Source organism: Rhinatrema bivittatum, chromosome 7 (assembly GCF_901001135.1).
Source record: "Rhinatrema bivittatum chromosome 7, aRhiBiv1.1, whole genome shotgun sequence".
NCBI lineage: Eukaryota > Metazoa > Chordata > Amphibia > Gymnophiona > Rhinatrematidae > Rhinatrema > Rhinatrema bivittatum.
The window spans coordinates 71,262,617-71,277,785 of NC_042621.1; the positions used below are offsets into that span (position 1 = coordinate 71,262,617).

Below are 15,169 nucleotides of genomic sequence, written 5' to 3' on the forward strand. Positions count from 1 at the left end.
CAGTGTTCTTTGAAACATCATTCTATTTTTCTTCTTGTATTTCCTTTGGGTGCTTGTTTCACAATCTGTGTGCGCACATGCACAGTTTACAGAGAACATTAACACTCAATTAGTTATGACTCCTTGCAAAACCATGTTAAAAGCCTTACTCTACATATAGTGCTCTTCCCTGGTTGGCACCTTCCTGTTCTAGGCTGTTCCATAAAGGTATCCATTGTGGGATATATTTTAAGATCTTGTTTATTACATCTTAATTCAGGGATGACACTGTCTGCGGATGTCTCTTCCTGCTAGATAAGTTGATTTTAGGGTCATCCTTTGAGAGATGGCTTAGTTCCATATCTTTGCAGTTTCCTGACAAAGGAGATGCTCCTCTCTGCTTGTTCAAATACATGTTGATCTGATTTGCTTGTTTGGATTAGGATAATTTTGTTGGCGATCAGATTTTTTAAAGCCTTTATAGCATTCAGAACTGCACATAACTCCAGCAGGCTGATGTACATCCTCTTCTGGAGATACCAAGGGCCTTGGTTGCAAAGCCCCCTTGTAGGTGAGTTCTCTAGCCCATGTTGGGAGCATACCTAGTTAGGGCAATTTGGTAAGTAGCAATCTGAAAGGGTAAATCCAGAGAGCCACAGGAAGTCTTTAGCTCTTCCATGACACAGTTTTCCTTCTGTTCACTGGGATTTTAAAGTCCTTGACAGTAAACTGTGGAAGTCATAAGGTCTGGCATTCTCAACATAAACCAAGCTGATGTCTGCTGTTTGTGAATTACTTTCCATCACGACTACTATATCATTGAACCTGTTGGTGGCAAGATAAGACATGGCTTAAGTTGTGTCTAGCAGAACCCCTAAAAATTCCAATTATGGTGTCTGCCACAGAATGGATTTGGGATAGTTGATAAGCTCCAGTGACTGCAGCACCCAGGTGGTACTCTACATGGGTTTGTCTGTTTCTGCCCAAGATATGTTCTTGACCAGCTGATCGTCTATCTGGCTGTGTCAGGGGCATAGAGGATTTTTAAGACCTGACATTTGTCAGTGCCAGATTTAGCTGGATAAATGTGCTGAATATGATAGATCTGGGTTCTCAGCCGGGTAGATTCTGGAAAAGTGCCTTAATCAAAATAGAGATCTATACATGGTCTTTAGTCCGGACAGGAGTCTTTGATACAATCAACTGAAATAACATATGGAAAAGCCTCCGTAAACTTGGCTGCTCAGAGAAGGGTTTCTGTCATCAGATCTTTCCATGAAGGGATGCAGGCCAACTTTTTGTATTGTGATTTCAATTATGGATGCACAGTTGTAATCCGAATTGATCATGAAATTAGATTTTGTGGAATGTAAACATGCTAAATGCACCTCCACATTTGTGTAGAAATACTTTGTAGGACCTTTTGTGAATACACACATTGATGATAAACGCCATGACTGTTATGGGATTCAAGCAGATAATCAACAATCCCACCCACAGAGCAGGTCACACTTTGGATCTCATATTTGTAAACTCAGGCATCTCACATGCAACACCACCCATATGCAAATCAGTCCCCTGGTCAGATCACGCATTAATCTCTACCACATTTTCGCTGGCACAATCGAGCAACAAAAATGATCCTCAACCCCAATTTACCTACAGAAAACTTTGTTCATCCGATGAACTACACAAACACCTTGTCCTAGAACTCCCTCTCATAGACATCTCTACGCCCAACTCAGCTCTCCACTCCTGGTCCAACATCACAGTATCAGCAGCAAACAAACTCTGTCCACTGGCAACAAAAAAACCGAAACACAAAGCCTCCAAAAGACAACCCTGGTTTAACGAAGAACTTCAAAAACTCAAACACTCCCTTCGGCAAAAAGAAAGTAAATGGCGTAAAGCACCATCTCCGACTTCCCTCTCGGCTTACAAACTCGCCCTCCACCTATACAAGCGCACTACATTAAAAACAAAAAGGGACTTCTACGCTCACAAGATCCATCACCTCATCTTCGATTCAAAAGCCCTCTTTACTTACGTTTCGAATTTAACTCAACTCAACCCACTGGACATTCCACTCAACCAAGCGCACGAAAAAGCAGAGGAGTTGGCCAACTTCTTCAGTAACAAAATATCCAACCTGCAATCACAGCTGAAATGCCTTTGCAGGGATGGAGGTATGCGCCTCCCAGCGCATACCTCCATCCCTGCAAAGGCATTTCTATTCAAGCCTTCGAACCTATTTCAACTTCAGAGACCCAATCAGTATTGAAGAGAATGAAACCCTCCTCACCCATTTGACCATATTCCTTCCAAACTACTGCTGCTAATACCAGATACCATCTCCAAAGCCCTGACTGACATTATCAATTGTTCTTTAGCCCAAGGAATCTATCCAGATGACCTGAAAACTGCCTCCATCAAACCACTCCTAAAAAAACCTAATTTAAATCCAAAAGATCCTTCCAACTTTCGCCCAATCTCCAACCTCCCTTCATAGCTAAGGTAATGGAAAAACTAGTTAACACCAGATTATCAGACTACCTCGAAGACCACAAAATATTATTCCCCACCCAATATGGCTTCCGAAAATCTTTAAGCACCGAATCACTTCTCATATCCCTAACAGATTACCTCATTATGGGCCTCGATAAAGGTCATGCCTACTTACTGATACTCCTCGGCCGCCTTTGATACTGTTAATCACTCCCTCCTCCTTAATCAACTAGCAAACATTGGAATAACTGGCTGTGCTCTTGCCTGGTTCAAATCTTTCCTGGGGAACAGAGGATACAAGGTCAAAATACACAACAAAGAATCTCAGTTCTATCCTTCCACGCTAGGAGTTCCGCAGGGCTCCTCCCTTTCTCCCACACTCTTTAACATTTACCTCCTCCCCCTATGTCAACTATTAACCAAACTGAACCTCAAATACTTTCTATACGCGGATGACGTCCAGATAGTCATCCCCATCAAAGAATCCCTCACAAAAACTATTAAACACTGGGAAAATTGCCTTCTAAAAATTGACAACCTCCTTTCCAGTCTAAATCTAATCCTAAATTCTTCTAAAAGCGAACTCCTAATTTCGCCAGAAAACAGTAACCTCTCCGCAAATCCACCAACCGGCTTTCAAACATCACAAGTAAGAGACCTAGGAGCCATCATTGATAATCGGCTAAACCTAAAAGCATTCATTAATCAAACTACCAAGGACTGCTTTCATAAACTTCACGTCTTAAAAAGAATTAAACCACTTTTCCACTCCCACGACTACAGAACAGTCTTGCAATCAATAATCTTCTCTAAGTTAGATTATTGCAACTCCATTCTTTTAGGTCTCCCATCTTCTCACACTAAACCCCTCCAGATGGTTCAGAACATGGCGGCCAGAATATTGACAAACACAAGAAGAAGAGACCACATCTCTCCTATTCTCAAAGACTTGCACTGGCTGCCAGTTCACTTTAGAATCTTATATAAGTCCATTACCACCATCTACAAAGCTATCCATCAACTTTCTCTGCTTAACCTTCAAATTCCATTTAAAAAACATACCTCAGCCAGACCGATCAGAGAGTCCTATAGAGATTCACTACAGGTTCCTCCTTCCAAAACCTATCAGCATATAACTCTCAGAGACAGGGCATTCTCCACGGCAGGACCTACTCTATGGAACTCCATCCCACCAGATCTGAGACAGGAACCCTGCCTTCCAACATTTAGGAAAAGACTTAAAACCTGGTTATTTATGAAAGCCTTTCCAGACACCAACTGAACCTTATTTCACCTTTAATCAACTCTGATCACCCATCAGGGTAAACAACAACTTTGCCAATGCCTTAACTTTACGATCTCCTTAAATAGGCTGTTTTTTCCTCTGTTAAATTACTACCGCCTCTTCAGCGTTCCAAGTTGTATTATGTCCCTGTTTTATTGTAACTGCTACTTTTTCTTTTAGCACCTGTTAATGTTTTTATTATATTAGTTTGTCACACCTTGTTAATTGTAAACTGGCATGATGCGATTCCCATCGCAAATGCTGGTATAGAAAAATTCTAAATAAATAAATAAATAAAATGATGCTACCAGAGAGTTTTTTCCTACTACAAATCTGAGAATTCCTGTCCTGGTATGCATCTCTGTACCTATATGCCTTCTCTTAGATCCAGAAAACATAGTCCGTCATCTTTGAGGTCTATATTGAATAAGCTGGTGAGCGGCAAAGTTATCTCGTCAAAGTCACCCAGCTAACTGTAACAGAATATTCAGCAAGACAAGTCTCCTGAATATATTTAGTTACCCCGATAAAGTTGGCTGGGTAACTTTGCCGCTCACCTGTTTACTCAATATTAAAAAAAACAAAACTGGCTGTAACAGGCATGTATCCCTATGGGAAGAGGAGAAGCTATTACCTCTTCCCAAGGGGTGAATATATTAGCACTGGTACAGTTCACAGGTAGGGGTGCTTATATATTCATTCATTCATTCATTCCACAGCTTTTGAATTTCTATTATTGTAACTGACAGCTGAATAATCCCTGTTAGGACTTAGCTGGACTTCAGTCACCAGGAAGGAGGGCTCAAAGGCTGCTGTTCAGGGCCCAAACTGCTCTGATGACATTTTCATGCAGATGTCCTAACTGGAGTCAGGGTGGCCTTATTCAGAATACTTGTAGCAAGCCTTGTGATGGTTCATAATGAAATCTGCTGTTGGCATTTGGGACACAACTTGACGTCATTGACCTGCTGCTTGGACATTGCGAGGAACAGGATGATATAATTGAAGAGTGCAGTTTTGACTGGACAGTCTGCTGGCAATGGCAGTATAAAAGAAAATCCCAGGCCTGCTTAGCAGCATCGAGAAAAGGCAGGGGTTTTGGCAACATCCTGGTTTTATTTTTCCAACTAGGGCAACCTGGGGGGGGGGGAGTTGGCAGAAAGACCACAGCACAAAAAAAGTCTGATCTCAGTAGAGAAACAACCACCACAAAAGTAACCATGGCGTCACTGCAACTTGAACTACCACAGGTGAACTGTGGAAGGCATTTGACTTTCCAGAGAGCTCTGGAAGATTTAATGCCAAGCATGGTCACATTTCCCATTTTATGCTTGTTTGCAGAGAATACAATGTGTATATGTATGTGTATAATATATTACACACACACATATACACACACACAAGGGTTTGCAAAAGTATTCGACCCACCTAAAAAGTCAGATGTGTGGATTACAAATGACACACAGATTCTTCCAGACAGAATATTTATTGCAAACCAATATGTTCTTAAAGTATATTTTCAAAGTCACAAGTCATTATTTCTCTGCATTTTTGTGAAATAAAATTAAAAACTGAAAAATACTGCTTGCATAAATATTCAGCTCCTCCAGACTAGTACTTGGTAGACCCATCTTTTGCTGCAATAGCAGCTTTAAATCTGGGGTAAGTTTCTACCAGCTCTGCACACTGTTGGGGAGTGATTTTTGCCCGTTCTCCCCTGGCAGATTTGCTCCAGGTTGTTCAGGATTGCTGGAGGTTGCTTATGGTCTGAAAGTTTCAAATAGTGCCACAGATTCTCGATTGGCTTGAGATCTGGATTTTGACTTGGCCATTGTAGGACATTTACCTTTTTGTTGTTCAACCACACTCCTGTATTGCTTTGGCCTTATGCTTGGGATCATTTGCCTGCTGAAAAGCGAACTTTATCTCAAGTTTTCTTTCTCAAGTTTTAGTTTTTTAGCAGACTGACATGGTTGACTGGTGCCCCTCCACTCCAGTCTCAGCCACTGAACTCTGTAGCCCTTTCAAAGTGATTGTCGGCCTCTCTGTGGCTTCCCTCACAAGTCTCCTCCTTGCCCTGGTGCTGACTTTTGAAGGACGGCCTTGTCTAGGCAGTGTCTGGGTGATATGATGCAGCTTCTATTTCCTCACAATTGATCCAGCCGTGCTCACTGGGATATCCAAGCACTTGGAGAATACTTTGTAGACTTTAGGATGCTCTTTGGTCTTCATATTCTAATCTTCTGGAATTGAGGTCTTTTATCCAGAAAAGCTGACTCTTATGATTCACAGGTAGAGGCCAGTTGTTAGGGCAATATCTTTCATCTGTGTAAAGTTGGAGCTTCTACAGCACAGGGGTTGAATACTTATGCAAGCAGCATTTTCCAGTTTTTATTTCATTTTACAAAAATTGCAGAGATAATGAATTGTAACTTTGAAAATATACTTTAAGATCATACTGATTTGCAATAAGCATATCTGGAACAATCTGCAAGTTTCACTTGTAATCTACACATCTGAGTTTTTAAAGGTGTTACGTTTGCACGTCACTATGTATATAGCATGTATATAGCATGTATCAGCTGTCAACTGGCTGCATCTGTAATTTGTTAAAAGCAAGGTACTTAAGATAAATAGTTTTGGTTTTTAACAAATATTGAGTACCAGAAAAATTTGACAAAGATTATTCAGCCAATCTTACTGGGCTGGTCTTTTCTGGCATGTAAATGATTTCTATATGACTTTTGTGTGGCTTATAGTTTTGAATCTATATTAACTATTATACAGCAGCTTTTCTGATTTGTACTTTGTTTTCTGTCATAGAAATATCCTGTGCTGCCATATTTGGTTTTAGTATTGAAACAGTTCCTGTTACAGAGAGACCTTAATGAAGTATTTACAGGTGGAATTGGTTCCTATAGTCTTTTTTTAATGGCTGTAAGTTTCTTACAGGTAAGTTGACTGAAAGTCTATTTTTTGATGGGGGAGGGCGAAAGCAACTGAAGAGAATTTTGTGTTTAGGGTTTATTACTACTTAATTCTGTGGCTACATTTGATCTGTCCTTCCTAGCTGAATTTTTTTATTTAATGATGAAATCCATCTCCTTTTTAGAGTATGGACAGCCTACATTGGATGTTCATATTTAAATCTTGAAATAAGAGTGGTATATATAAACAGGTTTATGGCATAACCCATGGTGGTCATTTGGGAAAGAATGCACTGACTTATTAAAAGTTTGGATGACAGATGTGGTCTATAAATTAGAGAGCTGAGTAAAGAGGTGATCACTATAGAGGTTTGGTTTGGGTTGGTTTTTTTTTAACAAGACGCATGCTGGATATATCACGTTAATAATGTCAGCTTGTGACATGTTAAGTCTTTTATATGTTGCTTGGTTTCAATATGTTTTTATATGTTGAATTATTACTTTGAGTAGGATATTTAAACAAGTCCCAGAGGGGCCAGAAACAAAAGCTGACTTGAGACCTTATACTGCTGAAACGGGATGTGACCTGGAGCCTGGTTTGATTAGAATTCTGAAAAGGACTTAGCCTGTTATTGCCTTGAGAAATTTTCTTGTCGCTGAACATGTAAACATGTATCGGGTAATTTTTTTTTTTTTTTTTTTTTTTTTTGACAACATTGTTTAAATGTTAGTTGATCTCCTGGTAAGACTATTTATGAACAGAGATTTAATTCTGAACCAGTACTATGGGGTTCAGACAGATTTGGGATCAGCATTGGTAGCCTGTAATGTTAGTACATTTGCTGCTAGTGTTTCTGCATGGATAGTGCCTTTTAAAATGGAGCTAGTCCTATGACTGACAGCGATAAATGCTTCCAGATGGAGTTTTTTGTACAATACTCAGTCAGCGGCTTTCTCAGTTTTGATATTTGAATCCTAGCCTGCATTAATGGTTTTGGGTTATCAAGGATTTTTCTATGTACAACAGCACAGAATGATAATGTTAATATTATATTATCAATGTATGTAACAGACCAGTGCAAATGCAAATTTTTAAAATTGTTCATGCTTTTATATCCATGACAAATAAATAAGAAATTATTGGGCTAAAACTCAAATTATTAACGCAACATATCTTCTGTTTTTATATAGCTTCATCCCAGGGAAGATGCCTGTAGTCCTGAGGCTAACTATGGCGTTCTTCTAATAGAATTTTTTGAGTTGTATGGACGGCACTTCAACTACCTTAAGACTGGCATCAGAATAAAGGATGGTGGTTCATACGTGGCAAAAGATGAGGTGCAGAAGAATATGCTAGATGGATACAGACCATCCATGTTGTATATTGAGGATCCATTACAGCCAGGTACTGAAATTGTAATTCAGGGCAAAGGAAGAAATCAGAATGCAACACATTTTACAGTTCAAAGCTACAGCCTAGTCAACCAAATGCAAACAGAGTAAAAAATACGTTTTTTATTTTAAAAAAGTCAAATATGAAAGTGACTTGGATGTGTTTCGGACAAAACTTCTCTATGCATAACTTTCAGTGAAATAATTGCACTCCATTTAAGTAAGAAATGCGTACTTTGGACTGTAGTTCTGGTATAACATTTTAATCCTAATTTGCATGAAAATTTTAAATTGTCATCGTAAGCAGTATCGCACCAGCACTTTTTTTTTCTGTAGTAGTTTGAGCTGCATTAAAGTTTTTGAATAGCTAGTAGGCATGAAATGAGTTGTCAGCACTTGTGATTGTTTAGGGAGAGTTAAATAAAACCAATTTAACAATGTTTATTAGATGCAAAGCAGCATGTGATAAGTTTAGAAAGGAATTTGCATCAATTGAAATTGCAGTTTTCTGTCACATTTCTGTCACATTTCTGAAAATTTAAAAAAAAAAATAGCAGCCATCCCAACTACATTCACTTTTTTAAGATTGAAGAGCCGATGTAATAAGCTGTGCAAAACCTGCCACGGGTTTTTATGCTAGTGATTGTGCATGGTTTTCCCCACTTATCTTGCACACCTATGTAATAATGCATTTAGCACGGAAAAAATGCATGCGCACCTGCGGCAGGTTTTGCGCAAGTGCATGCAAATGGCATGTAAAGGAGGCAATTATCTATTCACAGGCTGTGCAGGGCGCCATGCTAGTAGGGAGATTGGTTAGTGTGGGGCTTTTCTAAGCGGGCTTTTTTTTTTTTTAGCACCTGGGTCAGGGCAGGAGTTAAGTGAAAATGCCTGTAATAGAGGCCCTTGTACTCCACTGCTAGCATTGGTTCTCATTAGCTTTGAGCTGCTTTGAACTCTCTTCATTTCCTGAATATTTTTCTGATGCCAGGTTGTGTCCATGCAGCATTTTTGTCACTGGGTGCCTGGGGCTAGCAGATTCCAATCACTCCTTCCACTTTGGTGGCTTTGGGTCCCGGGGATGCTGCGGTCCCGGCGGTGTTGGTGCTTTTCTGTAGGCCCCTGGAGGTCGCCAGTCCATCAGTCCCCACTCCTGCTCTCTCCCGGCAGAACTGATCCATGCCAAGCAGCCCCAGGCGCCAAACAAGGAAAAGACTGCATGGGCACACAACCGCACTAATGCCAACATTGGAGTAAAAGGGCCGGTAGGAGGTGAAACAATTTATTTTTGAATAGTAGTAACTTGAAATCATTAGAAATGAGTCTGCAACATTTTTCCATGAGTGCCTATTTTAGTGCCTGTTTTCCTGAGCTTTCTGCGTCAGGGCTTTTGTGCAGGTATTGACACTTGTATTAGGTATTTCTTGCAGCTTTTTGTGCGTATCTCTTTGCGTGCCATCCCCTTATTACATCCCGTGGAGGCGCCTGCTTTTGACATGCACATACAAATAAAAAACAAAACCCACGGAAAAATAACACAGACTTCAGCGCTGGTCTTGTTACATCAGCCCCCTAGTGAGCAGGAGTAGCTGTTAAGAGAAAACTTCAAACTCAAAGGTTCTAAATTATAGCCTCCCCAATGTCCGCAAAAGATTCGGTATTTAAGATAAAATTGTTTGACTTTATCAGCGTAATGCAGGTGCTGTGACTAAATTGGTGAATATTTTTACATCTCATCAAAAATTGTTTCTTCACTGTTCCTTTTACTAGAAGAATAAGCTTTACCTTCAAAACTTTGTCTTTTTAAAGGTAATGATGTTGGTCGAAGTTCCTATGGTGCCATGCAGGTGAAGCAAGCCTTTGATTATGCATATGTTGTGTTAAGTCATGCTGTGTCACCAATAGCTAAATACTATCCCAACAACGAAACGGAAAGGTAAAGTTCATGTACATATCTGTTACCCAGTTATCCATTGTAAACTCACATATTTAAATATGCCCCAAATGAATTTTTTCCCCTATTTTTGCAGTATATTGGGTCGAATAATTCGAGTGACGCAGGAAGTGGTCACTTATCGAGATTGGATATCAAAGCACTGGGGTCAACAGAGTAGACCTGAACCTTCATATAATGGTGAGATTCACTGTCTGCTGCAACTATTATCCTTTCCTCTTACAAAATAAGGGGTAGATTTTAAAAAAGGATGCACGATTTTATAACGTGTGCGCATGTTATAAAATCATGGGCGGTGCGCGCAAGGGGAGGGGGCAGACATAGGCCATAATCGCGCGGCAGCTCATCGTCCGGCTTCCCCAGTTCCCTCCCAGTCCGTTCCAATTAAGGAGCAGACTGGGAGGGAACTTCCCTGCCCGCCCCCTATCCCTATCCTAGGTCACCTCCCCATTTTGTAACTTACTTTTTGCTCCTGCAAAGGAGCTGTAGCAAGTTGCTTGCGCCAGCAAATGGCCACTGTAGCGGCTGCCTCTAGCCCTGCCCCTGGGACCACCCCTTTGCTGAGGCCTGGCTCTTGTGCGCATTAAAAAATTAAAAATCGGGCCGTAAGGATTTAAGTTCAGATCATGATCTATGTTCAGGGCATTTATTTTTTACTGGAATTTCCAGTCTCGATTTCTCCTAGCAGAATGATACATTGCACATTTTAAACTTTGTAAACCAATTTGCATGTAGCTTTCCCTTTCAAGTATAATTTAACATTTAGATGTTTTGCAGTATACAAATCCTTATCTGTCTCTTAGTAACGGACCTTATTAGGTTAGTCTTCTGATTGACTCTTAATTTGCTATAACATTACACTAATTGTGGGCTCCAATAGTCTTTTTGGTATGTTCCATTACAATTTAAGGTTTACTGATTTTGTTTGTTAGGAATGCACCTTATAGTAGAGGTGTACCTCTGCCCATAGTCCAAGGCCAGCAGTAAACTTTGCGATTTTTACTGTCATCTTGTATAAGGGGCCTTACATCAATATGTAGAGCGAGCTTCGTGATTTAGTGTTCAGTATTCGATTTTACTGTAAAAAAAAAATAACTTGCTGTACTGATGAAGCCATCTTTCTTTCTTTCAGGAAATGATGTAACTTTGATAGTAGATAATCAGCAGCTAGACAAATGTAACAATAATGTGTCTGAACAAAATTCTGCCTTGGGGCAGCCTAAAAGTAAAGCTTCTGAAGCACTCAGTAAACACTCAAACTCGTCATCAGGTCCATTGTCGTCATCCTCTTCCACCCTGTCCAGTTCTAGTGATGTGGTAAGTGTTGTCTTTGTCTGTGTCTTGCAGCAAGATGAACAATCTTGGGTCCTTGTTCTTTGCTACTGTTTTAGTGTAGGAGAATGAGTGGAGGAAGGAAGATTAGGAGTTCTGTAGCTCAGCATGCTTTTAGCAGAGAACGCAAAGTAAATGATTTAACGTATTAATAAAGAAAAACCCCTTGTATGCTTCACAACATATGTAATGTAGCTACTACAAAAACTGCATTGTAGCTGATGTAACTAGGTATGCAGTGATGTATTTTAATAATTTGTCTGGAAAACTTTTTGTATTAATGGATGACAAATCTACTTGTAATTCTGTCTATAAGTGAGCTTAACTCTGCTAGAATCTCCAAGGGAAAGCTAGTTTATTTCATTTCATTTTTATTCATCAACTTTCAAAGATGGTTCCCTTTTGTTTGACATATACTAAGTAACCGAATAATACATTTCCTTCGGTTAAGGACTCGGATGGAGCACCTTGCAAAACATCTAAACCACTGAACTGTCGGCAGTCCAGCATGAACAGGGTAGCATCACAAGAAGTTTCAACTGGATCTTCCCATTCAGGTGGAAAAGTGCAAAATAGCCAAACTGCCAATACATCCAGCAGTGTAAATAAACCCCAGGTATGTAGAATTGAAATGAAAGGTGACAGAACTTTTTCCCTCTAATGCTGCAAAGTCCTAGCTAGATGAAGCATATTAGCATGTGATCTGTATGACTGTAATATATGAAAAACTGAGGTTGGCTAGAAGCTTCATCAGTTAGGTAGATCAAAATATAATTTGGGCCGCTGCTGTTTTCAGTACCTGTGTGTGTTACCAAGAGACTTTTATATTTAATTCTATAAAATGAGTCTTAAAAAAACGAAAGCTGTTCGGCCTTTATAAATTATATTTACAGCTCCTAGTGTTTTTGTTTTTTTTCAAACAAGATATGCCAACAGCATTTTTTTTTTTTATTCTAAAAATTTTACCAAGTGATTCATTTTCAGGGCTATATGTTTGTGACTTCAGAATAGACTTGATCTGTTCGTTAACATTCTGGGGTAAAAAAATATTCCACTGTTTAAATAAAAAAAAAAAAAGAGAGTTGTAGCAGCTTTTGTTTTCAGACTGCCCTATAATTATTTAAAGCAGCGTTTAAGCAATAACTAACAGGTTACATGGGGTGTCTGTATTCATAAGCTCTAGCATGAGCAGATGAACTTGCTGGGCCTATGCACACATCAGATGGCATTTTATTTAAACCTGAATCCATTGCTGAGGATGTGGCATTAAGTGAAGAATCTTTGAATACATCAAAGGACTTCTAAAGTTGGTGAAATGACCATTTTTTTTATTTGAAAGATGGTTTCACATATTATTTTAGGAACATATAAATTCGTTATTCATTGCACGTGCCTTGACACGCAGCTTGTTACATTATAGCACTAGCTGTGTTTCTTTGCAAAAGTAGTATTTTGTTGAAAGTTGAAGGCAAAAATATAAAGCTAGAAATAATGGATCATTTGTATGTAAGATCAAGATTTACAAGTGTTACACACACACAAAAAAAATCAGCTAAACTGTGAAAACATACTGGCAGGGAAACAAGACTAGGAAAGAAAGTTCAATTGGAAATCATTCCATATATTACGGGGCTGATGGACCTGCACATTACACTTCTGCTGGCAGATTGTAAGCTGTGTGTGCTGGCTAGAGCGGGCACGCATGAAATCTTAAGAGAAGAGAGGAGAGGAACTCCTCCCCCTTTTCCATGAAAGTGCTGCTTTTTTCTTTTCTTTTCTTTTTTTTTTTTTTTTAAGGAAAAAGACCTGATAATAGAAAAATCCTTTCAGTTAGAATTCTTACCTTACATGTACGGCATTGTGGCCTTTGGTCTATATGAGTCTTTAGGTTTTTTTAAGGATGAAATGATTCCAAGTGGTTTTCATCGTTTGCATTGGAAACTGCAACAAAATAGTTAATGTTCTCTACATCTTTTAAGCTTCCTTATTTTTGTCGAGCTTCTTTGAGAGAGACTAGGGTATGTCCTTAAAAGTTTAAGCAAAGTAGGAACCTCAGCAGCATGCTTACTTGTGAGTGCATGGTGTATTTGATTGTCCCCAGCTACTCTCTTCCTCTGTAATGGCTTTTAAGCTAGCCACTGTATTGATTCATGTAATTTTTAAGGTTATCTAAGTGACTGTGTCACAAGGATTGATCTGTAATGTAACAATATCAGAACTGCACTGTAATAAATCTGCAGTCCTGAATTTTACTGGAAAAATATAGCTGTCTACGGAATAAAGAAATTAAAACTCATGGTTAGCCACAAAAATGATTGTCTGTATTTAGTTCTGTTAGAAACAATTTAGGGAATCTGAGAGGAAAATGCTGTCTTATAGCATTTCTTTGCATCATTTTTGTCTTTATGAGCATTTCCACTTGAACCTGACAGCTGGTTGTTAATCTTGCAGAATATTCAGCTCTCTATTGAACTGTTAAACTGATATAATCCCTCTCCTTTATTTTGTAGCATGGCTCTGTGAGATTGTTTCGTGCCTCCTCGTCTAATAAAGGCTTCCAGAGTCAGTCCAGTGCAAGCCACAGCTCATTGGTGACAAACAAACCTCATCAAGGAAACAAATCACATCAACAATATTTCCATGGCAAAAAAAGAAAACACAAGAGGGACTCTGCACTCTCAGACCTTTGTAGATAGTTGCCAGTGTTATGGCTAACTGTTCTTGTGTGTGCAGTGATTTCATGCTGCAGGATGGTTTGAAAACAACTTCTGGCATCTTTGGAAGCTTCAAACTGTTCAGACATTGATTTAACAATTGCATTTTTTCCCAGCTCGCCACGGAACGGATCATGAAGACTTACAACTGAAAAGAAAAAAAAAAAAAAGCGCGCACAAAAAAAAAAGGCTGCTCATTTGATGTCATATGCTACAACAGGATCATTTAGGATGTAAAAGCTTAAATATAAACAAGTATGTCTCCTCAGCTTTAATGCTGACTTATAGGGTTAGTGTTCAGTGTGTGTAAGGGGTGATGCACAAAACAAAAGAAAAAATAAAAAATGAAGAAAAAAAAAGTACTTTGAGGGAAACACAGACAAGGCAAAAGATTTGTGCATGTTTTTTTATTTTTGCATATATTTTATTGTGTATATAGATGACCATACTATAGAAAAATTATTGACATTTGTAATAGTGGATTTGTTAACGTTTTCTACCTTACATTACTGTTTAAATTATAGTTTCCTAATTTTCTCAGGATTAGTTTGTAAGATAAAGCCCGAGTTGTCACCTTGAGATCACTGGGCAGTGAAAATGCATAGGAATACTTGTTTTCCTCAAAAGCAAAAAAAAAAAAAAAAAAATTACATTTATTACTTACAATCTACAGCAAAAATTGTTCTAAAAAAAAAAAATCAATCTGTGGTGACACGTTTTTACGTTTTGCTTATGTTTGTATTATAAAATATGCACATGTCCCTGCTGTGTGTGTGAAAACTGTGGAACCTATTTTGAAAGGTTTTCCCCAGAGGCATAAAATGAGAGAGAACCCTGTAGCCATTTCTGACACCATCTTTACATTGGTGCCGTTGCCACTAAGAGTTTAACATCTACTAACCAGGTAGTTTAACGTTGGAGGCTGGCATGGGTTCTTCCTTTCCCTTTTCGAAAAGACGGTCCGAAGCCTTGGAAGCTGACTTCGTGTTTAAGCTTAACATGTGTTCCTCCTCCCTCCTCCCCACCCACCTGTTGTATTTTATCCTCCTTGGACAGAATTTACCATGCAATCCACATCTTA

At 39.0% G+C, this 15,169-nt stretch overlaps 1 protein-coding gene across 2 annotated transcripts in view; it reads left to right on the forward strand.

Annotated features, from left to right (window-relative positions):
- Positions 1-14,786, forward strand: part of TENT4B (terminal nucleotidyltransferase 4B) — a 111,993-nt gene extending 97,207 nt beyond the window's left edge. For both annotated transcript variants that reach the window (XM_029608512.1, XM_029608511.1), the window contains exons 6-12: positions 6,593-6,721; positions 7,888-8,101; positions 9,898-10,024; positions 10,119-10,222; positions 11,175-11,359; positions 11,826-11,990; positions 13,885-14,786. In XM_029608512.1, the coding sequence (XP_029464372.1) occupies positions 6,593-6,721; positions 7,888-8,101; positions 9,898-10,024; positions 10,119-10,222; positions 11,175-11,359; positions 11,826-11,990; positions 13,885-14,070 (1,110 nt within the window). In that variant the 3' untranslated portion in view covers positions 14,071-14,786. The remainder of the gene's footprint in view (positions 1-6,592; positions 6,722-7,887; positions 8,102-9,897; positions 10,025-10,118; positions 10,223-11,174; positions 11,360-11,825; positions 11,991-13,884) is intronic.
- Positions 14,787-15,169: the final 383 nt, after the last annotated feature.